The sequence below is a fragment of the Montipora capricornis genome, chromosome 1 (genome assembly GCF_036669925.1).
Source record: "Montipora capricornis isolate CH-2021 chromosome 1, ASM3666992v2, whole genome shotgun sequence".
Classification (NCBI taxonomy): Eukaryota; Metazoa; Cnidaria; class Anthozoa; order Scleractinia; family Acroporidae; genus Montipora; species Montipora capricornis.
This window is the reverse complement of record NC_090883.1, coordinates 41,087,448-41,114,534: the sequence shown is the minus strand read 5'-3', so window position 1 is coordinate 41,114,534 and position 27,087 is coordinate 41,087,448. Positions and strand designations below refer to the sequence as shown.

General features: G+C 38.8%; 1 protein-coding gene across 1 annotated transcript in view; it reads right to left on the bottom strand.

Moving 5' to 3' along the window:
• Window positions 1–23,991, bottom strand: part of LOC138044078 (EGF and laminin G domain-containing protein-like) — a 25,362-nt gene extending 1,371 nt beyond the window's left edge. Inside the window, exons 1-7 of the mRNA XM_068890710.1 lie at window positions 23,833–23,991; window positions 17,410–17,605; window positions 14,249–15,273; window positions 8,243–8,842; window positions 3,982–4,427; window positions 3,656–3,839; window positions 1–1,835 (exon numbers count right to left, since the gene is read on the bottom strand). The exon at window positions 1–1,835 is cut by the window's left edge and continues 1,371 nt beyond it. Of these exons, the coding sequence (XP_068746811.1) occupies window positions 934–1,835; window positions 3,656–3,839; window positions 3,982–4,427; window positions 8,243–8,842; window positions 14,249–15,273; window positions 17,410–17,605; window positions 23,833–23,899 (3,420 nt within the window). The 5' untranslated portion in view covers window positions 23,900–23,991 and the 3' untranslated portion in view covers window positions 1–933. The remainder of the gene's footprint in view (window positions 1,836–3,655; window positions 3,840–3,981; window positions 4,428–8,242; window positions 8,843–14,248; window positions 15,274–17,409; window positions 17,606–23,832) is intronic.
• Between the last annotated feature and the right edge of the window lie 3,096 nt (window positions 23,992–27,087).

Genomic DNA, 27,087 nt, shown 5'->3' with positions numbered 1-27,087 from the left:
GTGACTTTCCGGTTACCTTCGTACATTTGCTTCTTTTTCTAACCTTATGGATTGTTGCAGGAGACAGTTTAAAAATATTACGCAATACATTCATTTTAAAATTGTATATTCTTTTTGCAATACGGAATGCCTTATAAAATTTCGAGGCAGCACCGAGCTGATTTAAAACAAGTAACCGACGAGAACACGCCAAATTTGACTCGGCCCTAGGAGTCGCTTGTGGGAGATTTGCACGAGCCACGAGGATACACGAGTCTAGCTTGACAGCACCAGCAACTAGGAAAAGAAATAGTGGATAACAGCATTCCACGTCTTGAATTAACTTACCACCATATTACAAAACACTCTTAAAAAGTACATACATCCGGAACAAGTTTGACTTTCCTCGCGTCTTCTTTCGTGAATTGCTCGCAAGCCGCGCGTGGGATGTGCCAACATCCCGTGCTTGCTCGCAGTCCACAGTCACCGTTAAATTCATTACAGAAGATTTTGGTCATACCAATTCTTACTAGCTTTGACAATGAAGGGTTCCAAGACGCCCTACTGGCGCGATTTAACTTTAAATGTAATATTTCACTCTACTTAAAAAGGCCAACACTTCTGGGGCCGGTTGCTCGAAGCCTGGTTAGCGCTAACCATGCTTCCAGCAACCCGGGCCTGAATGGTAACTACCAAGGGTATTCCTAAAAAAAGCCAACAAATTTGGTTACTGTAGTAATACATTGGCCTGCATAGCCAGTATTCTTTTAATTATTTCAAGCGAGCGGAAACAGCCCCTCCTTCAAATATGGGTGACTCGCGCTCTACCATCGTTTCACGATTGGCTCAGCCGCAGGAAAAACGCGAAAGAAAAAATTGCCTCCTTTAAGTCGCTGGTGGTGATTCAGCACAGAGGAAGCATAGCACAATTTTAAACTACAAAGTTAAAAGTACTCAAATGTACCACTCTTTCTTCTTTTCAGTTTCCTCTCCCTGTGGTTTTCTTGGTGCTGTGAGGTCGATGTACGGGTCAGTACCTTTCAGTTCTTCATCGTCCTCGTGGGTGTGGTATTCCCCCTTGTGACGAGCCCAGTACCAGTAAATGACAATAACCAAAACAACCAAAAGAAGAACCAGGATGAGCACAACGATAACAATAATAGCGGTTTTGTTGTCATCCTCGGCTTTCAATTTTGGATCAGTGGTACTCCGAAGTGTCGACACTTCGAGTCCTCCGCCAACAGGGCGTGGTGTGGGAATCTCGGGGACCTCTGGCTCGGGAGCACATTTTTCCTTGTCGTTGTGCGAGATACCTTTAACGGTAAATCCATCCGTCTTGTCATCATAAAACCATGCCTTGATGGGTTCCACTGTTTCCGACTTGGAAGAAATTCCCTGTCGCGTGACCTTAACACCGGTTATACAACCCTTAAAACCGCCGTCCCCTTGCTTGCCAATTGTTATCTTATTCATACCCACAAAAAGCCCATCCAACCTCTGATTCTCATCTTTGGGCCTTTTGTGACCATCCACAGTGTAATTGACTTCCTTATATCGGCGACTCAAGGCAAATGTATGAATCCCATCACAGAAATCCTGAGTTGGTGGTGGATCAATTGTAAAAGAGCCAGCACCTCCTGGACGCACAAAGTTAAATTGAAGTGTTTTCCCGTTGATGAGCGAAAGCCGGAAATATTCGGAATTATCTTCGTTTTCAAGTCGAATTATGTCACCACTGCATGATTTGTCTTGCCCCACCTTGAAACCAACCACAATGTCAAAACTGGAAACATCCATTTTCGTGGGAAAGGTGTAGATTAACTCACTGTCTTGATTGACAAACGATGCACCCTTATCTGAAACACCGAAAATAACGATTTGTTTCATTGTCATTAATCATTTATTACTCACGGTGGTAAAAGGGGTACTATGATCAAAAAAATCAATTCTTTTTTTCCCTTGGATTTCAAACTATGCTAACCGAACATTAAGTGACCCAAGTTTTAAGCCATCATTTCAAAAGGACACCCGTCTATTTTAACTGGAATTTTCCTATTTAATAGTACGCCATTACTAACTTTGAAATCTTGAGAAGGCTGGATCGAGGAGAAAATGACGTCAAAGACTCACCAGTTTAAGAATGCAATGCGTGTGTACGCGGCTGAATTAATATGCAACACGGGAGTTTCGGGCTTTCGGAAATTTAAACTCGTGTTTTGCATATATAATAAGTTGCATTTACATGCTGAAATTTTAAACTTGTGAGTAAATGACGGACCGTGAAATCCAAAACTCACACTGAAAGTAAACAGCCTTTGGATCAAAATCGAAGCTCAAAATGTAGCCAGTCATTTTGGTTATTCATTGGTTAAGCAATGACACTTTCGAAATCTAAAGAAAAAAAAAGCAGTGGTTTTTTGACCACTTTTAAGTGGTAGTTTCACGGCTCGGTGCATGAGCAAACAGTAGCGTTTGCCCAATTCATTGTTTATGGAAAAAATCAAAAGCACCAATGACTTGCGGTCAGCCGAGAAGACGCTCCCGATAAACGTACTAATTTTCATTAGAATTTCTTCCGCAATCAATTCTTTTCTCTTACGAACTAATCGGATGCGAATAGGTAATTCGTGTGACCAGAACGAAAACTTCGTCTCGAAGAAAACTTCGTCTCAATCGGTGATACTAGTAGATCGTCCAACTGTTGCTGACGTACAGCTAGTTTAGTGAGAAACAGAGAAATACCCTTAAGTCAAGGACAAAGCTAGCACAACTGAGTGCCGAAGTGTGGAGCTGTTTCAACAAGTTTAAAGTAGATAGAAGGACATGAGTGGAAAATTAGGCAAGCAAACGAATTTATGACAAGGTTATTCATCGGTAGCGCGGCAAACATTAAACCACAAGCCCGACTGTGACAACGTATTTTGATCGGCGTCACAATGTCCCCTAATCCTTTTCTCAATTACCACGTCAAAAGTGGGCGGTACAGCAAATGCCACTGTTGTGTGCCTCAACCATTTACGGTTACGATAAACTTTACCTAAAGGATATACAGTACCCCACAAAAGTAAGTTACCACACTCGCGCGTGACGCGATTGGCCGCCTAGCTCAAGCCAATAAAGAGCACGGAGAACAACGTGCGAGCATTTTGTTCAAAATCCATCACTCCAGCTCAACCAACTCAGAACAAAAACGAAAAGATGAAAGCCATCTGAAGTTTCCAACAACGCTTTTGTAATTTTAAAACGGTCCTTTTCAAAAATGAGTCACTGAAGGGGAATGAACGTATCAGCTGTTAATACAGTATTTTGTAAGGTAAAAGCAAAGTCTCTGTTACGAGCCTAGGAAGGCCCCTCAGGCCGGCGCTTATCTCCGGTTTCCGTAGCATGAAGTGACTAGGAGTATTTATACTCCCCCCTGGATGGAATGCTAGTCCATCGCAGGGTTACCCCCAGCATTACGCCGGTACACATTGATACACCTCGTCCTGGGTGGAGAGAGGCACCGTGAGAGTAAAGTGTCTTGCCTAAGAACACAACACAATGTCCCCGGCCAGGCCCCGAACCCGGACCACTCGATCCGGAGTCGAGCGCAGTAACCACGAGGCCACCGCGCCTTCCACACAGTATTTTGTAGCAATTGATAATCAGCAAAGTACTCTCACACAACACAGCTTACCTTGATGACAGAAGTAACCGTAAAATGGCGTTTTGCTGCAATCACAAAAGTAAACATTATAGTTGTCGAGGCATTTTCCATTATTCTTGCAAGCATTGTTTTCGCATGCTTTCCCACAGCCACTAGCCACATATTCAAACTTGCCAGCCAGCTGACTTAAATCCTGAACTTCACCATTAATGTCCTGATGAGAACAAGAGAAACAAGCGATAAGAGTTCCTGCAAAGTACCCGTCTTTTTCTCCTTCATTTGTTTTGGCATGCAAGGGTTTAAAGTATTCACTCTGACTCAAAAGAAACACTTGAGAATAGACATTTTTGACTCACCAGTCCACGAATACAGCCCACGAAACCTTGCGCCGGGCCAAAAGGGTAACTTCCAACGTGGAGTTCTTTGTTCACGTCCAAGTTTCTCTTCATAAATAATGGATTTTCGTTCTGGGCCTCTTGATTATCAAGTTTCAACCCAAAGACTTTCATGTTGCGATAGATTACGACATAGTGCCAGGACCGATCATTCACTAGCTGGTCTTTCAAACTCAGTTCAATTTTCCGGACACCATTGCCGATGTCATACAAGAGACGAACTGTAGTTTTATTAAAGATTTCAAGCTGGAAGAAATCTTTGCCATCGACACCATTGTACAACAATATTCCTTCGTCATATGGTGTCTTGAAGAAAAATGAGATAACACCATCTGATGGCGGAGACCACGCCTTGAGTTTAATAACGCCGTCTTCATTTACAAATGTTGCAGTGTTGCTGGTTTCACCTGAAGACAATAAAACAGCAAAAAAGTTCAGGGTGTCTTAAATATAAAAAATGGTTAAGTTAGAAAAGGAACTGCTCTGCTCCCTGTGTCAATAATAATAACAATAACAATGACAATGAACATTTATATGGCGCTAAATCGACTACTTCTCCATAAAGGCCAAGTAATAAGGGCAAAATTTTCCTTCAACTTGTCACACAAGACTGGTGTTTGCAAGTTGAATTTTGGCAACAAATTGATGCAATGGGACTTGTGATTGGTTGTCGCTGACAAGCGCGACGTCGCGCCAAATTGAGAAAAAAAACAAAAACAAACAAGGCTGACGGAGAAATAAAAATCCTGTGTGCAAACGAGGGTGAAAAATTGTCAGACGAAAATAACCTCAGTCTTTACAAAGCTCTAGATGCCCTTCCCTGCCTATGGGAAACATCAAATTTGAACCACAGGGATAAGGAGCTCAAGGAAAACGCTTTACGCGAACTATCGCCGAAACGATCTGAAAAGACAACTTCGCACTTTGAGAACGGCGGTGGTGCGCGAAATAAAAAAAAAGGTAAATGAAGGCCAGCAGTTCCAATGGAAAATTTTTGAAGCAGTTAAGTAAATCAACTCCCGGCTACAGGGAAGGAGCAGGGCTGGTTTATTGTAGTGCACGCCTCCCACCAATGTGGTCTGGGTTCGATTGATTCCGGACACGTGGCCATGCGTGGGTTAAGAATGTTGTTGGTTTTTTTCTCTGCTTCGAGAGGTTTTTCTCCGGGTTCTCCGGTTTTCCCCTCTCCTCAAACACCGACGTCTCTAAATTCCAATTCGATAGGATGCAGCAGGATCTTCCTGAAAATACCTTCCGGGTGAGTGGAGCTTAAGGACGGTGCCTACTAATGTTCTTGCGCATACGCTATTGCGCATCTCGAGATACTCGGGTTTCCTATGGGTGGTGCTTATTAATACAGGGATATTTTTCCGCAGTTTAAAACTATGCGAAGAAAGCAGGACTTAATAAGTGCTCCTGGAATCCAAAGAGAAAATTTGGGGTAACCACGCATTTTTCAGAGATATTTGAGCTTCAATTTGGAAAAGAACGCCATACATACCTTCGTAATTTAAAGCTTTTTACAAATATTGTCCATTAATTATCTTTGAAAAATGCGTGGTTACCCCCAATTTTCTCTTTGGATTTCAATAAAACTTGTTAAGATCTGCTTTTCCGCATATTCAGTAAACCGCGCAAAAATACCTTTGAATTAGTAGCCACCGCCCTTGACACGTTGACGCAAACTTTGTTGCGTGACAGGTTGGCAACGTAAATGTAAATGATAATACGAGCAACAAAGTTTTTCAACTTGCAAAGCGAGTGTTGTGCGACAAGTTGAAGGAAACTGTTGCCTGTATAATTTACTTGGCCTTAACGCTTTGCAATATCTACTATCAAATGAAGCTATGATCCTCGCAGTTATGAACGCAATTGCGTAGAGAAGCCTGAAAAATTCTGAAAGTTCTGAATGGTTTCCTTGCTAATATACGGACTTCAGGCATTCAAGATTGCACACAGAGAGCAATGCACAGACACAAGAAGACTTTTTGATCGCGGTACTAAATTTTCACTTCTGGTGGAAAGACGTCGACTACTCCGGAATGACAACAGAGAATTACTGTACCTCAACATTCATACTTATGCGGAATTTTCTCTTCAAGCACCAACAGCCAAACTGCGTTTTGGCTTCCATCAATCTAACTTCCGACGTCGAGTTGCGCGTCGTAAATTTCCCTTTCGTACACAAGCGATGTCATTTTTGACGGTCGATGCCATTCCTTGTAACCAAGCCTTTGTTATTCGGTTAGCTTTCAATAAATTGTTCAAGCTCCTTCCATTGGTCTATCGAAGGGAGTTAAAGATCTAACGACATTTTACAAGCTAAAGAGTGGGGATTTTAATCCACTTGCCAGTAAATATTTTGAATTCTGTTCTGACGAAAGGCTGAGGCCGTACACGAGCAACAAACTCAAGATAAACTCAGTTATGCATCAGTCAATTCCAGCAGTGCCCATTCCCCCCCCCCCCCCCCCCCCCGGGCTAACCACCGGGCATTAGCATATTTTTTTTTAAATGGGGACGAAGAAAGAGGGCAAATGCCCCGCCCCCGAGATCGTCGCCTTCCAATAGGCGCCTGTATTCGCAGGCTACTTTGTTTGACCTCTTAACTGACCTCTTAACTGATCTTTCATCGCATTTTACGCTCGCAAGATCTGTCTTGAAGATCCCATCATTTGAATTCGCAACCCTTCAGTGTTTCATATAACTCCGCTTTCATGAATTTAAAAATTGCTAGGCTAGTTTTGAATGCGAAATGCGAAGTAGTCGTGTTTACGCAGTCTTCACGTCAGTGATTGTTTTGTGATATTAGTTCACGTCATATAATTACAAGTGTAAATGAAGAAATACCTAAAATTGAGAAAACAAACCTTTAAAAACATCCACAAGTTTTTCGAGTCCGTGACGGACAAGCCAGTCTTTAACGAAGGCTTTCCGATAAACTCTTCCATGTTAATTCGAAAACACGTGTGTCAAATGCCCGGGGATCGCCCCGGGATAGGCTAATGCCCCGCGGGGGGGGGGGGGGGGGGGGGGATGGGCAACCGCTGGAATTGATTGATGCATTAAGACGGAATTATTTATGGCCACCTACCTTAATCGAATACCTTATTTGTGGAATAACCTGCCTGAAGAGATGGGAAAACGTGACTGTAGCCTTCCAACATTTAAAAAACTCTGTAATGTTTATTACAGCCATAAAACATTTAACCCTAACAATCCAAAGGCCTCATGGGTATAATGTTATATTATATATATCTTACACTAGAATTTATTCCTTTTTTTAAAATTAATTTATTATTATTTTTCGTAACGTATTTTAAGGCGGACTAGCTCGAATGGTTCGTCAGTTCCTTTCTAGTCTTCCTCTTTGCACCAATTTTTCTTTCTTTCCTTGTTAATAGTATCGTGGTTTTGTCATTTCCCTTTATTTTCTATTCTTATTTTATTTACATATGTTGGTTTCTTTTATTACGTTGTGCAAAGAAAACAAGATAAATTTAAAATTAAAAAGTTAAATTGTTAGGATTAGCGTCCTTTAAATACTTTAAAGCCGTGAAAAGTGCATTCTTAAGCCACAGAACGAGTTCGACATCGTTCATTCAACTCTTTGTACGGTTTTTTCTCAGTTTTTTTTTAAATTCAAAGTGTCATACGCTGCTAATCTAGTCCTAGATTAATAATTTCTTTTCCTCCTTTGCAAACGACAAACTTAACAGTGAAAATTGTTCTATTAAAGTCTTATCCAAATGGCATCGCTTTTTTACGAAAGGGAAAATTGCCGACATCACATAACCTACCAATCAGCATCTTTGGTTCCCAAGGTACATGCGAACTTAACGCCGATGGAAAGCGATGGATCTGTACGAATCTTTTAACTGAAGAACCTCTATAAAAATACATCATAATGGTATTCGAGCTGTGAGCTAAATAATAACTCCCATTCATTTTCTGGAGGCAGAGTCGATCTTCCCGGATACATTCGGAAATTTGATTGTTGGAAGCCAAAATGCAGTTTGGCGCTCAGCGCTTGAACGCGAGATTTCACAGAATCACATCGCAGTAAGATTTCAAATACAGAAGAAAAACAACGACACAATAGGTGGCCTGATTATTATCATTGCTACCAATGGGTATTTTGATAAATGCACCACAGAACATCTTGTCAACAAAGTTTACATTGAAAATGTGGCATTCATTAAATTACCGTACATGTACTCACCTGCACAATAAAGATGGCCTACTGAGTAGTTTGCCTCCGTATCTGGTACGACACCTTTAAATAGAACCTCCACAACAGGAAGTAGAGTTGTTGAATTCAAGTACCCTTCGTCGCTGTTCCATTTGTTTTCCCCAGCATCACAGTTACATTTTTTATTGCGATCCACGCAAGAGTTTGGGTTCTCACTGCCACAAGCACATGACTGAGACCCTTCTTCAGCACCACCCCAATAATTCCGGTATAATCTATCAGATGACACCCAAACGCCCGACGTCTGATCACTGGCCACGTCGAGTAACTTTGCTTTCCTGCATCCAAAGTCAACGTGCTGATAACACCATTCACTCCGTCTGGCCAAAGCTTGAGCCGCCTTTAAGCTTGGTTCGTAAGATATTCTCTGCGAGTTGGGTTGACTAGTTGGAGTAAGCTTGATACCAATGTTCTTAGAGATCACCTGTGTGGTTGGTGGGTCAGCCGTAAAGTTGCAAAAAGCCTTAACAGGCTTGATAGGTCCTGATCCATCAAAATCTAGGGTATACTTCTTATCTGTAAGCCCCTGATAAATTTCCCCCAGAATTTCACAAGTGGATTGAAATTCAGCTAGAAAGAAAAAGTGTCGATGACGAAGAGCTTGATATTTGTCAGAATAAAATAATATTTTGATTGACTCTTATAGTGTGGCATTAAGAAAAACTGAAATTGTACCACTCTGTTAGATTCTATTGACAAAATAAATATTTTTCCCATAAAACATATTTCCTCCAATTCACTCAAGAAAAAAAAAAGTGGCCAGTTATCCTATTGTAGTCTTCTAAACCAAAAACCTTACATGAAATGGAGTTTAATTCCCGTTATTTACATGTAGAATACAGTAGCATCCCCAAAGTAACGCCCACCCCCCCCCCCCCCCCGAAAGTCACGGTCCCCACGAAAGTAACGGCCCCTTCAATGATGACAAAAAATAAAATCTGCATTGTATTGTCATTGATGTAACAACGTACGAGAGGATCGATTGATTAACAAAACTACAGCGAAATATCAAACAACTGTCTCCTGGAATACAGCAACTGGAACGTGGGAAAAACCCCAATACGGTACCGTAAGGTATACGGCAAATTGTCTCAGTTTTCCTGAACTAAAAACGAATAACTGTTTATAAGCGTAATGCGTAATGCGTAATGCGGATGGAACAACCTGAGTGGACTAAGCAAAGCCAGAAACCTTAGAGATCCTTCGTTTATTTTTAACACCTACTGCTCCGTGCGATGCTATTTTAGAGAATCTCGTCGCTTTTAAACATCCAAGTTATTTACAGCCAGAAAAGCAAATGCAATCAACATATTAGATAAATTGTCTGTGTAAATTTTTGTTACTTATTTTGTCCAAACTTCAAATTCTGAGTGCTCATGAATAGTGCAAAGAGCCCATATGCTTATTGACTGAGTTTAGGCAAATTGGAGGAGGCCCAGTGGCCCAGTGGTTAGGGCGCTTGCCTTGAGATCCGGAGATCCCGGGTTCAAGACGCGCTGTGACCACTCGTTGAATTTGATCCTGGTAGTCCCTGGTTCAACTTCCCAGCTGCACTTGTAAATAGCCAACTGGTTAGCCTCCGGCCAGTTGGGATTCTTAACAGTTGTTGTTGTTCTGTTCCATCGTTCCGTTGTGTTTCATTCGCCCTGAAAAGCCCCTATGGGGAGCGGTCAATTAAGGATTATTATTATTATATATTTTTTTTAGGTCGGGCCAGACAGGAAAATATTTGGCCCTTGGACTTGGCGCTCGGTGCGTACGCCATGACCTCGGGCCAAATATTTTCCCGTCCGGCCCTCCCACTCAGTCAATAAGTACATATGTCCAAACATATGTCCTTTGCGCGTTTTCAAGCTAGAAACTCATTAAAATTGTTACAGTTTGTTTTTGTTTGGTTGCGTAACCAGCATTTAATCTGAACAACTAAATATATTGAACTTTTGATCTCAAGTTACGTGTCCCTTTTGCGTGAGATGGCTACCGAATTACAAACGCCTTTTAACAAACCGAAGGTAACGACTACCCGAAAATAGCGACCCCTTATATGCCTGTTTAACCCGAAAGTTGCGGTCGGGGGCCGTTACTTTTGGAATTCTACGGTATCTTTTTTCCTATCCCAATGTGAAAGTGGTGAGACAAAGGAAACACACTATTGAAAACATAAAACCATAAAATATGTAAACCATTCATGTCACACTGCATGTGCAGAAATACATTTAAATGCCACTGACATGCATTCAATGATGGAATACTCAGTGTTGTACCGGTAATTCAATAAATTTTGACAAAAATCCTTTTTATGCTACCAAGACTGCATTAACCAGTCACACTCTGATTTCTTTGTCGCACATTAAGTAGGCTTTGCAAGGAGGTCCAAAATAATATTATTTTAAATATTGAGCCTTCTACAATAATTATTATTTATCATATAGATACTGATGAAATACCAGGATTTCTCCTTTTACTAAAAAATCATATCTTCACCGCGCGCAGTGAACGTATCATTTTTACCTTTCACATGTGAGGATATAGCTGTCGTCATGGTAACGAACACGATTAGCCAATAAAACGTGAGCTTCCTCTTCATTGTACGATACTTTTGTGCTTTAATATAATTCTTATCTACCACATTAACATTTTTATTGCAAATTTTACGTTATCATGATTTGTTTTTCATATCTTTCATATCTTGTTTCATGTTACACAACATGTGTGTTTTAGTGGTTGGTGAACACTTTTTCATCATTTCGGAAATGAATAAAACAAGTTGTTTTAAATCTAGACATTTCATCAATATCTACATAATAAACAGAACATTACATGGCCGCTTGGGGACACGAATTTTATCTTCTCGTGCTGAACGTATCTCTCACTCGTTCGCTTCGCTCACTCGAGGGAGATACTTTCAGCACTCAACAATAAAATTTGTATCCCCGCGCCGCCATGTAATATCCTCTATTTATACACACAGACAGGACAGCAAACAAAACGGACTTGGTAATATACTACGTCACCCTTCTCTGACTGGCTAAACAAAATAATGGGCCAAACTCAACAATCAATATGCTGTTAATTTTGGCAATATTACATAGAGCACACTACCCTGGGTACCAGAGGAATTTTTTTTAAAAGGTCTGAGAGAGTGCTACGCGAGTTGGAGGTAGGTACTTGGTGTCTCTTTTTCTATTGTTTCAAATTTTTTTTTAAACAAGGAATAAAACGTTCAGTAATTATACAATTACCCTAACCTAACCCTAAGGCTAACCCTAACGCTAACCCTAACGCTAACCCTGAAGGTTTTACCATGTTTAGATAATTTTGTGCAATAGATAACAACTAAATGACAAAATACACCAAGTACATACCGAGTCGGAGGCAATGACCGCAGACTGAAAAAAAGTACCTGTGGCGGCACGAGCCCTGAGCCTCAGTTCCATGCAGAGAGTCAGTTCAGATTTCTCGTCAAACCATGTGAGAACACAGTCAAAGTTTTCACCGGATCCACCCGGCCATCGCCTCGTGGATCCACAGCTACTTAGACAATGTTATGACGAAATTCATGAATCAATAACAGGGCAGACGCATGAAAAACTGACATCAATTAGTTTTTTACAACAACAAAAAGGCAGAGCGGTCAAAATTAAGTCAAAACACTAGAAGAACGCAAGACAAAAATGCGAGAAACTTCAATCTGACGTGAGCAATATCGCGTCATTATCGCATAAATTATAAATTCATGCGTCGGCTATCGCCTCATGGATCCACAGCTACTTTGAAAATGTTAGGACGAAATTCATGATCAATAACTGGTCAGACGCATCAAAAACTGGCACCAATTTGTTAAATTCTGTATGTGGAGGCGTTTGAAGCAGCACATGGACCATATTGTAAGCTTCCTCGTCCTGCTGAAATGCTTTCTCTTGAAGTGGCTCAGGAGAATGATTTTCCTCTCAGGACGAGGTCACGCAACACTTACATTTGCATGTTTGACGAAAACCAGTTTTTTGCTTTATCCGATCAGAAACTCTGTCGGATGTAGGAGGCAGTGTGGCCCAGTGGTTAGGGCACTTGCCTTGAGATCCGGAAATTCTGGGTTCAAGACGCGCTCTGACCACTCGTTGAATTTGATCCTGGTAGTCCCTGGTTCAACTTCCCAGCTGCTCTTGTAAAGAGCCAACTCGTTTGCCTCCGGCCAGTAGGGATTCTTAACAGTTGTTGTTGTTGTGTTTCATTGGCCCTGAAAAGCCCCTATGGGGAGCAGTCAATTAAGTTTGTATTGTATTGTAATGTAATATCCAATCAGGGAACAAGTTCAACTTTTGAGACTCCGGGCTCATGCCACCAGAGGTTTGCTTTTTTTTCCAGTCCTCCGTCACTGCGACTTGCATAGTACTTTCTCAGACCTTTGAAAAAAAATTCTTCTCACATCCAAGGTAATTGCCCCTTTAAACAGATACCACTCAATTAATTTAACAAGTGTTTATTAGTTATATATTTAAATTCATATCACCACCCTACAGTAGTTGTGGTAGAATGTACTGTTACCTCTACCAAAATAGAGACAAATGAACTTACATGTAGTTTTATGGCCTGGCACTCACAAGTCAACTATGGCTTAAAGTGCCCCTAATACTTCAACTTATTTTTTGGGGGGTAGATTTTGACATCTTTCAAGAACTCATTTTCGCGAAAATTTTTCACAAATATTGAATCCTTACTTTTGTACGAGCACTTGAAGTTAGTGAAATTTGTAATTTTCTGCGCGCTATAAGCCCCGCTGGACAAATTATCCTCTCGTGGAATCTTATGCATGCTGATTCCTTTTTGTTTATTGTTAGACTTGCTGCATCCATAAACATAATAATAGTCTTTATTATTATTAAACACACATAAAAAACATCACAAAACAACAAACGTGTTCAGTTTACAAATTTTCAATTTTAAAAATATATATGTATCTGACTATCTAAAACTGAATAAATTTCTATTAATAAAAATACTTTTAAAAATACTTTACTTTACTTAATACTTTTAAAAATACTTTTCAACCATTTTCTCTGTGTTCTCCGCTAATCTTCACACATCTCAACTCAAGCTTGCACGATGTCCTTTTCTTACGACACGCTCGATACTTTGGCCGAGTGGGGGACTAATGCGAACGATAGGTGAAAAAATAGTCAAGACCACCTCCACTTTCAGCGCTCGTAAAAAAGCCTGTATTCAATATTTTTGAATTTTTTTTCGAAAATAAGTTCTTGAAAGATGTCAAAATCTACCAAAAAAAAAATAAGTCGAAGGGTTAGGGGCACTTTAAATACCAACTTTATTCATTCAATACAATGAAAGGGAGAGATATCAGAGGTTATCCCTATACGAGGGTATCCACCCGGATGTTACTGATCTAGCGTCGATTTTGATGAGGGAGGAAAACCGGAGTACCTGGAGAAAAACCCTCGGAGTCAGATTGAGATCGACTGAAACTCAGCCCACATACGACCTCGAGACCAGGGTTGAACCTGGGTCGCAGAGGTGGGAGGCGTGGTTGATGACCACAAAGCCATCCTGACTTCCCAAAGTGGGAGAGGATCCAAACAACTTATCAGAAGTTTGTAGATTCCACTCCTACAAAAGACTTCTTTGATTTTTTTTCCAAGTATCCCACAGTCAATATCAAAACATAATCATTCCCATCAATAATTATCTCTTTGGCAAATTATTTGCAATGATTAGGAGACTGTTGACCTTAAATCAGAAGGCAAAATTAGTTGAGAAGAAAAGCAACTTTAATTTGAAAGATTGGCATAAGTGAATCTTAAGCCTCATAAACAAGAATTAGCTCAACCCAAAAAAGCAGCTTCTGATGACTCTGAAAAGTTTAAAGTTACAATATGGGCCATTTACTATAAAAATTAAAAATGGGAGGGACACTTCCCAATGACAGGGTTAATTTATCATGTGCAGTACAACAATACTTACAAAACTGGCAAACAGAGAGAGGATCATTTGCTTTGTCGTATCCTGTTCCAGAACAGCCACAAGTAAAGGTCTTTCCTGTTTGATCACAAATCCCTTTGTGTAAGCAGGGAGAAAAGATGCAAAAATCAGTGACGTTACAGCCGTTCATCTCCACTTTGTTTGTTTGTGATCTTTCATTTGGTTTGCAAGGCACTTCGTTGATCTTGAGCTCATTCATGCAACCCACAAATCCACCTGCAGTCACATCACCCTTGAAGAAATTACTTGGCAAGGACACAGAAGGAACACGAGTGTCTTTCTTGGACCCAACTCTTAAATCAAATGACTCTCCAGAGATTACAAACTGCACCTGATGCCAATTGCCACTGTTGACAGTTGTCAACTCACTTTGGTAATTGATGTTTAAAAAGGATTCAGTGTTTCCAATGTTAACTTTCAAATCAACATCACGCTCCGTGTATGAAATTTCAAATTTGTTGTCACCGTTGACTTGTTTCAAGAGAACTCCACTCTCCTTGTAAGTACGGAACATGAAACGTCCACTCAGTGAACTTGCTGCAGACAGGCCAGTGACTGAACAGACAAAACTAGAATCATCTGCACTAAATGTAAATGGTGCAAAAGCTGATGTTACACACTCTTTGTTCATGGAACTAGGGTAAGTGGTGGCCACACCTTTCTCCAGGAAATTTATCTCTTTTTCAGGGATTGGCATCAATTTCCTGAAAGTCACCTCCGTCATACAACCCATGAAAAGGGCATTTGATTTCACTGAAAGAAGAGACTTAAAATCTGCTGCACCACCAATATAGATAGCAACATCAATTTCTAGTTTGAAATATTTGGTGTTAAATGTATGCTCTGCTTTTTCCAAATCAGATGTTTTATCAAGGTAAATGGTTGTAACCTTTTTATCATGATTCACTTCAACAAGATGTGATTTGCCATCATCAAGGTTTTCTCCTAAATACACCTCATGGCTTTCCTCTTCACTATAATCTGACAGCCCATAACGCACAGAGAACCTAAGGGTAAATGAATACACAATGCGATGAAAACATGACAATAATCAAGAGGCTACACGTAGCCTGGATTATGCCTGTTCTGATTCACGCAATACACTTGTAACTTCTGAACATTTAAAGGACAAAATACTGTATTTACCCGTGTGTAAGTCAATCCTACGTGTAAGTCAACCATCCATTTTTGATGGAAAAAACGCAATTTCCTTCATTTCTTTGTTAAATGTTCATGGGATACTAATCTTGTAATTCTTAGAGGTAATTTCAGGAGATGGAAACATGAAAAAATTGGCAAAAAATAACAGCCTCAAGCTGTCAATTATAAGTACATGTAATAGTTCAGTGGTCCATGTATATGCAGGTATTTTGTCCTTGAGTTTTGAAAAATCTCTCATAAAATCAAATATGTAAACCTCAAACCTTTGTTCAGGGATAGAAGGGCTTTAGAGGATAAGAACAACATCTCAGAGGCTGAAGATTCTTTGAAAATGACTTAAAAAATGATTTGAAACGCGCAAGCACGAAGTCTGCAAAAGCATTTTATTTAGCCAGATGTGTGTCCCGCTGTTTTGCGGGAGTGACAATGACGAAATTGAAGAAATAGAGATGCCTTTTTGAGCTTTCCGCCTTTGATAACTGAAAATTCCCAGTATCCATTTCATAGTAATAATAATTATTGTGCTTGTGAGAGGCTTGCGAGTATCTTTAACATTCAGAGTCCTAATCCTTTTTCATTTCAACTGGAATTGTTTACATGTACATTTAAGTCTCTTGTTGCCAAATGAAAAGCCACTGCATTCCTTACACCCAAGACAATAATATTATGCTAATTTTAAATGAACTTTTTAGCTGGAACTTGGCTCTAAATTCTTGGCCAGTGGATAAGTCTACGGCGATTTTTGGAGCTTATTTTAAGATCATAAAAGGTCGACTTGCACATGGGTAAAATACGGTATGTTTTGGTCAAATATACTAGGTTTTAATAAAACTATTCAATAATATAAGCCACCTTGTCCCTCCCTTTCTCTTAAAGATCATGATACTACATGTGTACTAAAAAGGGGTGGTTGGCAGTTATTATCATTATTGTTGTTTTTATTATTATTATTATTATTATTATTATTATTATTATTATTATTATTATTAATTTCATTTTGCTCCTATTCCACTGAATTATCTTTCAGTGTTGCTGGTGCCCAGGATTGTTACTACTGTTTCTCTTCCCGCTTCCCCAGTTTCAGTGCAAGGGCTCGTGGCTGGGTTGTGGATACTGCTGGACACATACATGTAAGTAGTCCCATCCAGGAAGGGTTGGGTGGCTGGCCAACAATCGACGACAAAATGAGTTGAGACAGTTGCCAACAGAGCACACTGGCAACCACACATTCATTGTTTGGCTAAGACAACTTATCCAAAAAGTACTTTTCTGGGATACCCCTCCCTCTCCCCTCTTCCCCCCCCCCAATCAATGTTGTACCGCTGTTGACAAGGCTCGTAGGAAACAGTAACGAACACAACACTGTCCCGGGGGTGTGGGGGGAGGGGACCATTTTCATACCGAGCTTGAAATAGACTCTAAAGGATAAGAACAACAATTTTGACGCTGATTGAAGGTCCGCACTGAAGTAGGGCAACTAACCTCCACTTTAAACGAACGTTGTCACCCTCTATCAACACATTTGACATCAAATCTTTGTTTTCCACTCACCCACCAATACAGCCACCCGTTTCTTTAGAAACCAAACCCATCTACATGTATAATTTAATGTTAGTTAACTCAAAAAGTTTACAGTTTGTTAACTAAAAAACAACAACAAAATGATGTGACGCTGAACCTCTAAATTTAAAAAGAAGCAAGGCTGCTGCCTAAGAAAATTTTTCCAAAGGCCTTTGGGCTTCCAACATTAAAAGTTAGTAGCCGAAGTCATTTTTTCAAGAGCCCAGAATTAATTAATTAAAAGTGAGGATGAATCACTTTTGTGATAAGTTAGGCACCCGTTCGGGCTACTTGTTCAGAAATTTGGTTTCCCGTGCTTGCATGTCTGTAAGGCGCCCCAGGCCACTGGGCAACCGTCAGGCAGCAGCCTTTATAAGGTTAAAATATCTGAGTAATCAAAGCTGGTCACCATTTTCACATACCTTAATCTGCCCCCAACAACTTCAAGGGTGATGTAGTCTGCATATTTTCCTCCAGTGCTTCTGGTATGAAACAAAAGACCAGAGGGTTGTACTGTGCTGAACTCAATACGTAATTCATCCTTGTCAGAGTTTATGGGTATATCCTTTGGTGGTATTTTATACTCCAAGTAACCCTCACCAGTAAAGTGACGAGATGCTGAAAACAAGAACCGGAAGAGCAATAATTTTCCTTCAACATACAGCTTGATCATATAAGTCACATAATTTAAACCACATGCAAAAGGATTAAAAAAATAGAAAAGGAAGATCAGAAGATTTCAAATTAATTATTGTCAACTGTGGTTTTTCATTGAGGTGAAGTTCAGTAATAAGTAAATTTTCCTGTTCGTCTCAAGGTGTGGTCACTTTGTGGTGCAATAGCTACTTTGTCCTACAAACCTAGGATCTTAATACTCTTATTTTTGACACCTAACTTGCAGGAGAACTACATAGCTCTATCACTGGCATACACTGGATACACAATGGTCACTACTTTGGATATGGTTCTTATTGCCCAGTATCAGATAAGCAGTATTTCTACTGTCGAGTGCCTCCCCTGTCACACAGAACATCTTGCAACAAAACCCCTGTTTGCAACCTCCGTGACAAAAAAGAATCTCCCTTTTTATGTTTTTGCTCCCAATGGTTATCCTATTTCTAACATAAAGAAAATGACTGCAATCAGAAAACCCAGTCTTTATAGTGCTGAACCTAAGACAAAGTAAAAACTACTGCAAAAATTATTTCAAGTACCGTGGTTTTATTGGGTATCAAAGGATTGTAAGAACTATGCTGCAGCCTACATGTACAACAAGACATATTACAATAGCTATTTTCAAGCTGACAACTGCAGTATTAATGTGACACAAAATACACCCAAAAGAGGCTGTTGGTTCAACTAAACAAGATGAATTTCCACAGAATAATTGAGTCTAAATCAGCACGACTGGAACACCCACTGCAAGACAGAATCAAGACCACGAAGAACACATGCAGTGGTGTTACTTTGTGCCTTATCTGATGTACATTACTGGCGCCAAGTTTGAAAATAATTACTCCAACATTATTGGAGATATTCCCATTTTTGGGACTTATTACAGCCATTGTATAGTTTGTGACATCATCAAACTTGAATATATCTGGAACGAGAGAAGGGATTACAAAGTATAAAACACCTTCCTTCATCATTTTGAAAGGTCTTAAAGGTGGCTGAACACAGTTTTCGTGCGCGCTCTTGCCAACACAATGCAGTGCATGCTCAAGGATTGCAAAAAAACATAGACATGGCTTCAAAACAGCAATCAGTTTATTTGCTCAATGTTTCCGCTATCTGTACTATTTTTCCTCATAATTGAACTAAGTGTTATGATGGTTTTAGTCTTTTATGAGAAATGTATGTTAAAAAAAAGTAACGATGCAAAGAACACCGCAATTCGCAGATTTTTCTTTGTTATCGAAAGAACCCAGCTAAATGCAGCGCATGCGTAAGTAGTAGCAAGTTAAAAAATTGCGATTGAATGCAGATTAGCTTTTACTAATAATAATAATAATATTAATAATAATAATAATAATAATAACATGGCATCTGACAGGATGCGGTGATGCGGATCCGCATAATTCCCTAAAATCTGCATCCTCCGCATAATTACGATATTTTCCGCATAAAACTGAAGAAATGCCTGATATTAGTGATAAAGCAGCTGCTTATATACCAGCCTCACAAACACAAAAGACAAAAAGATTGACTATTTTGAAACGCTTATTTTCCTGATCATTGATGAAAACATGCCATTTCGTTTGCAAGATGAAAGTTCGTAAGCAGTTTCCACTCATTTTTCGGGAATGAGCCTGGACTCTGGTTAACCGTTTTCATAACATACCCTAGGCTCGAAATTTTTAAAAAAGATACAAGGTATGAAAATTTAGCCGCAAGTTATCGTAGCAACCTAAATTGCATCATTTGTAACTCTGGTAAAGTAGGGACAATCATTGCGATGAAGTTGTACAAAACAAAGAGCCCGCAATACGTATGTGTAAAAAACCGCTGAAAATGGTGAATAATCGAGGGAATGGATCGTGGTTCAACCACATCACAATTTTGCTCCATATCTCCAAATTGAAACAAAATTCATGACAAGAGACAAAATATTTTTTTATCGCTTTATCGGCAAAATGCCGATTACTAACCCTTTTATTTTAATGGTGAATGCTGGTCGCAAATTGGCGACTCGGCCAGATATCTTAATCGCAAAAAGCGACTGTATTGGTCGCAATTTTGAGTCCTGATTTACCATAAGCATGTAAATACATTGGACGGGCCTAATCATTAGTTCTATAAAATTTAATGTTTAAATTTCTGCATAATCCAGTGTAATTTCCGCATAATCAACGCATGTTTACGCATAATATGGCCAAACATTTCCGCATAATCTTTAATTTTTTTCCGCATCTTATCAGAAGCCCTGTAATAATAATGATTTTATTAACAGCATTTCCACAAGGTGGCCCTTCCCCCATTAATATCTAACTAAACTTAATTACAATTAAAACAAACTTAGAAAAGACTAGGTTAAAAACGCTAAATATTGATATTTAGAAAGAAAAAAATATAACCTGGACCTAGCTTTATTTAGCAATTTCTTTGTCTCCTTAAAAAATAAAATTGGGTCCAAGCAGTTTCTTAAGGAAAGGGGAAGGTTATTGAATAAACATGAAGATGTTTTAGATCTTATCATGACCGCTCTTTGAAAATTTATCTGTTTTCTTAATACCACTATAGTCGCAACGTAGTGCACATTCCAAAACAGTCCTTGTTGATTCACTGATGACTATAGACACAAAATCACCTGATCAATCTGTAGCACAACTGACCACGACTGCACACGATCTTATTGCACCATCACTTATAGTTGTTGTGAAAACTCCGATTGCACCATCAGTCATAGGTATTGTGAAATATCCGATGACATAATGGTCTTAATTAATCTGGACCTTTCTTTGGATATGTCTGGGTATGAATGATACGACAATAACACTATTAACATCTTACAGCTTTCTTTCTTAATTAAAAATCACGATTAAATTTAATTGGTCTTTTACATAAGTAATGGGGTAGCAAAGTAGTCACTAGAGTCACATAATTCAAGAATTACGTTATCTACGGCTATCTTTAGTACTGTGGTTATTTCCCTACCAATGAAAGTTGCAACGTCGACACATTCCATGAATGATGTAATGGCTTTTTTTAAGGTATTCAATACTCGCTTCTAATCAAGCGCTTCAATGACACAGAAAGGCAATATATTTTGTCTTAAATAAAGAGCAGAATATCCATAAAATTTTAAGTACATTAATGTTTTAACAGCTTTTGGCAAATAAACATCATAAGTTGCGTCATTTGAAGTCCCACTGATCATGACTATATGGCTGAGTGGAAGTTTGGGTTCAGCTTACCAACAAAACGAAATAAATAAAAAATAAAGAATGTGCAGAGCAAGAACCGCGCTCGGCCCATGGCCACACGGTTAATTAGCAGCTTCATCTTGAAACGTATTGGCGATCATTGATCTTTGAAGTTGTATACCCTTGCTGGAGCGTAAGTTTCGATTATATTAGCAAGTCTCTAGTCTTCATTAATTTGGCCAGTCTGAGCTGTATGAACTCTGTGTACTTTTAAGTATACGCCATTCGCATTGTTCAGTCACCGGTAACCAATTCAATTTGCATATTTACCATTGACAAAGCTTGCACTGCTGCCTTTTGTACTCTATGAAGACATGCTGTTAAATATTCCGGTAACGAGTGATGAAGAATATCATTATAATACAATTTCGATAAGACAAGTGCTTGGGCAAGGTTTTTCCTAATAACTATGGAAAGGCAACAGATTTTTGACCTTGCGAAGCATTGCTAGTATAGCGTAACAAGAGGTACAAATGCACTCAATGTCGTCTTCCCATTTCAGATGTTAATTAATATACGTTCCCAAGAGTTTAGTACTAGGAACACACTTTCGAAAATACACCTATTTCTCGAGACCCACTCGTTAGAATTTGTCACAAATTTATAACACTTTAAGAAAAAAGTAACTAGAGTATTGAAAAAAAGTTGAACTTTAACAGAGGAAATTCTAGATGTTCCAGTGAACCTTCAACAAGGGATAAAGATCTCTTTATCAAATTATTATTAAAATAGTGTTAACTTGTGAGCATCGTTACAAGCTTGTTGCATGCAACTTATAAAGAAACTCTAATGACCAGATTTTCTGCAAATAAACAAAACAGATTTTTAAGACCTGTTTATATATATTTATGTTACCATAGCAAACAGCAAATACGTCAGCTCAACTATGAAAAAACCAAAGTTTGTGTTGTTAAATTGCTTGCTACCATTTTTGGTGACCAAATGAACAAAGGTTTTAGAGAAAAAAATAAACGAAAAATAGGTATCAAAAACTGTGTTCAGCCACCTTAAAATAAGCAAAAGATATTTTTCACTTCATAGGCACTTTAGGGACATTCGCGCCCATTGCTACGGCACATTTTTTTTGCGCACGTCATGCATCACGGACCACGAAGGTAAACACGATGCTAGGGCCGCAAACATTTTCCACAAGAATGGAACGTGAAAGCGTGTGGCATCATGGAATAGCTGTGTACCCAGGTCTTCTTTGAAATGTCACGCAATGATGTGACAATGCGAATATACCATTGTTTTGAGAACTTCGCAGCGATTTTACTCTCTTGAATGCTCGGTGACACCTATTTTTCTTTTCCATAAATAACTTCCTTTTCTGATTTTGTCCATTTTAACAAACAACAACAAAAATCTGTGCATGAGAAGTTAATGAAACCAACACATGATCCACTGTTACTCCGAGTTTCGCGCTTACGCACTCATCAGACAGTATTTAAATACTGTTTTGGTCACCTGATTTACCAAATATGGTTGTCAACATGTGAGTCGAACCAGACAGAGAAATGTTACATAAAACACACTTGGCTAAAAGGATAGCTGTACAGTTAAAGAGACTCCAAAACAACAGTTTGGTAATAAGGAGCAACCTCCCTTAATATTGGAAAAAAGCGAAAGTACAAAATAATATGGAATGGAAGGAAGTTCAGAAAAACTACATGGTTGTGAAAAGAAATATCACAAAAAAAATCAACTAAGCAAAAACTTTAGTAGTTTACTATAATTACTGTTACATAATAAACCACGAATGTAGCGTTATGAAACAAAATGAAAATGAAAAAATGCAGAGAAATATGTCGTCCCTCCAAATTACTATTGACACTTATGTTTTGTTTTCAGTTACTTTCACATGATGTCGAAATGTACTTTGAAAGACCTAAACGAAAGTTGAAACGACAAGAAATATTGTTAACGATGAGAATGATGCTCACATGGATAACAACAGACAAAGTAGATTAGTCACAAAAGTTTTGTTTACATCAGCCGAGCTTAGCCATAAATTGTGCTTCCTTTCAAACTGTTAGCGAGCGAGTCACGTCAGTTCATTCAATTAACACATTCAATTTCAGAATCAATAGTTCGACAGAATAATTCATGGAAGCAATACAAAAATGACGATAAGAAAGGAAACCATGTTCAGCCATTCCAAAACCACATGATTTCTTCAGAAATACGAGGGAAACTACCAACTCAAAAGTATTATTTTATCAGAAAACAATCTGGTAAGATATGTCAAAACCAACATGTTTCATAATGCAAATGTACATGATGCCCGTTTGAAAGTATCAATAATTCTCATGCCAGTTTAACGCAAACTTTATAAATTGAGCGTTAAAATTAATCAACAATATTTAAACATCAAGCAGATATTGGAAAAGAGATGATTCGAATCGCCACTCCAGTTGAGAATAATTTCAAGAAATTTCAAACATTACCGTTGAATAACATCCAGCTCGGCTCAGAGCTCATAGGAGTACGTCATAATTTAAAAAATTCCTCTCGTCGAAAAAACCTTTATTAGCAAATACGAAGATTGTAAAACCGCAAGTAAAAGCTATGAAGTTCGATATCTGCTGGAACCACATGTGATATTTTAAATGATGACACATTAAATTGAGAATGAGACGCTGAATTTTCAATACTGTACGGAACTGTAAAATGTCGTTATTGTAATCCATTGAGAAAAAATCAGTCAAAACGACTCCCGCATTTCGCTGATAAGTTAGGTTATTAAACACAGGTTACTGTACTCAAGTTATTAACGTAAATATCTAAATAATCAATAATTTGTGGCCAATGGTAGGTGTGTTCGGTTCGAACTACCTTCCCGCGTACAACGCACCAATTCCAACTATCTGAAAAAGCTTCTCATCGTGAACAAGTCTCTGCAAAAAGATGTTGATTGATTACCTGAAAGTGCAATTGCCACGCAATGAAAAAGCCACAGAGCCGACGCCAAACCTTTCAAATCCATCATAAATAAATGCACAAGACAAGAATAATGGAGGATTCGAACACGGGCAAAGCACGCTCACCGTAGTCACGTGACAAGCCTCCAAAGCTGACAGAGTTCGATGGGCAGCACCTCTCATTTGCAGACAATTAACCTTTTTTGGTCTATCCGTTCCAAATGAGTAATCCAATTGGTCAAATTCCACTTAAACTTGGATGAGTTCTGGGTGCGGCAAACGTGATATGTCACCAAACGTGACAAAATATTGTCTTAAAGCTACGTGACGAAATTCACATTCCACGTAATATTTACATGTTGTTAGGCCATCTTTCTGGGTTACAAATTGACTGGAGCATTGTAATTCAGCGATCTTTAAAATAAAATTTAGTCCAGAGAGTTTAATATGGCAGCTTCTCTTTACCGTGCTGTGGTAAAATATTTGTACAAAAGTTGTTTACCCGAAAGTTCTTAAATTATAATTGTACAGATGACAAAAATTGTACGTTACACAGTGCGGGTGATGATTTTTTCCCTTTAAATAAAATAAAGTGTTTCTTTAAGGTTTGAATCTAGCAAAAATGAGACGAATTTTTAACCTGGCTGACCTGGTGCGTGTAATGTCAGCAGTATTGCTCTGTGTTTGACAGCGGTTCAGTTGTCAGTAAAAAGTGCAGGAAGAGTAGGAATGCATTTTAAAATAAACAAGACGTCTCCAAAGGCGTATCCGTGGAATGCACAAACAGTTAACACAAATTGTCCACTTACAGTGAACTTCAAGTACAGGTAAACTTCGGGAAATGGCGAGAGATTACCAGAAAGATACATCTGTAATATAACTTGAAGTTGTCCGTTGTAAAAACGCATTATTAATGTTACTAAATTTGCAAAAGCAAACAAGGAAGCCCTATTAGCGGGTTCTCGGGTTACGGGATCTTTCATTTATTTATTTTTTGGAATGAGACTTTATTTAAATCCTACAGTTTTACTTCCTTCCTTAACTCCGTTCATCCAAAAAATTACAAGATTAGCCTTAAGGAGGCTCGAAATAGTTTCTCCTTTTTTCAAACAAATAAACATATTCTGTCCTTAGATACAGTTCGGGCAATCATATCAAGACGAAATTTGGCCAGGGTATTAAGTACCTATCGTAGATTTCTCACATTATGTTTTCCTCCAAAATAATGTTACCATGGAAACGATATTAGGCATTTCTTTGAGCCTTAAAATCAACATATGTGGTCCTTTTTGAAGAAACGGGACTGTGAAATTTTCCCATTCATCGTTACCAGATAATGTTAGAAATACTCTCTAAAATATTTAAAATTCAACAAAATCTGTAGGTCAGTTTTTCAGAAAAATAAGATTTTTTGAATTGTGTCTCTAATTTTTTTTTTCACCTACAGAATTTTTTTAAATTTGAAAGACAAACGGTTTAAATTAATCTAAGCTAACATGCAAAAAATAAAAAAAATTCACCGTCCAGAAGCAGAGATATAAACGAGTAAAATTGCAAAATCAGGAAAAATTAGGGGTTACAAGATCAGCATTTACGCATGCGTCACCCGCTCATTCGAGTCCGCGCGCGAGTGGAGCTACAGGTCAACACAAACTGATTTAAGTAACTATTAAACCGTTTAAGTAGAATTTTCGTAGTTTTCGTGAATAGGAGATCTCTATTTATATGCCATGTATATAGGAATTGGAGAAAGGTAAGCGAAACTAGCGGTATTTGTTTCTTTCTGGTGACCCATTTAAATCATAAGCTGACGCAAGCAGCTTACGAATTGCGTGTGTGGCTTACGCGGGCGCGCTCAGCTGAAAACCATTTCGAGCCTCCTTAAGGACGTTCGCGCGAAAATTATTCAACATTGATTTTTTTCTGAAACGTTTACCACTGTAAGATGATGAGTTAGTTATGTCAGAAATGTAAAAAAAAATGGGGGGTCACCGACTTCGTTTTGGAGAGAACATGCTCGGAAAAACACCCAAAATGTGACAAAATCGGGCTTCGGTAGCGAATAAGGCCAGTGTCTGTAAACCCAAATATATTGCAATTAAATCTTTGAAGTGAAATCTTCTCTGCCAAATATTGTTTAAGTGGACTTATTAAGTGAATTTAGTCAACTGGTGAGGTTCCTTAAAGATCAAGTTCGCATTTAGGGACCACAGTTTCACGCGCCTTGCAGCTGCAAGATGGCAGGATTTGATGTCTCGTGAGCAAAAATCTTGAATTTTTTTCAACTTCCCACATTGATATCTTGTTCATTTTTGGACAACGTGGAGATGATTGTAAATAAAATCCGTTTCTGGAAAGAAAAATAGGGGTCACCGAACGTCCAAGACCGTTAAATCCAGGCAAAGCTATAGCAATGGCCTTTTGCCCTATCATTTCTCATTTTTATTACTTAGCGCGCGCGCTCGTGTATGACGTGGCGTGTGCATTTGCGTGCGCAGTAAGGATGCGCAGAAACAATTGGCGCGAACGTCCTTAAATCATCCGAAAAACTTATTACAGATCACAGTTCAACAACTTATCATCCTGGGCCAGTTGTTGAAAAGCCGATTAATGCTAATCTCAGGTTAAAAATGAACAAACGAGTTTTATTCTCTACTCCCAAATGATGTTCAAGGCTGATATTCCGTGAAACTTTACATTAGAAGAAGTCAATAAGCAAAGGAAACTTTCACCAAAAAGTTGAAAACATGAAACAAAAGTTTACGCTAATCCTGGATTAAGGTAATCGGCTTTCGAACAACCGGGCCATGTATTCGAATTCCGGTCCCGTAATCCTGGTTTAGTTTCTTGCAAACTGTTTAAATCTGCCGTGGCGATGACAAGAAGACAACATGTGTACTCCATTTCTCAAAATGCTCAAAAATGCAAAATTCCGTAATTGCGCGTTCTATAGTCCAGTCCAAAGTTCTAATTTTACAATTCCATAATCTTGATTTCAGTATTAGGGTAACTTGGTACCAAACGTTTCATAATAACTTGAAATCTCGTCAAGATAAAAGCTTAAATCCAGTAGTCCAGTCTGGGTTGAAATCGCCAAAAACTCTTTCTATTATCGATTCAAAACTCAACAAAAGCTACAAGTAGTAAATAGTTCTCACAAACTACAAAAGTTCGTCATGATTCTACACTCGAGCTGAACAAAAAACACGAAAACAAAAAACCCTAGTGATCGCTTCTCGAGAAAACACTGTCTAGT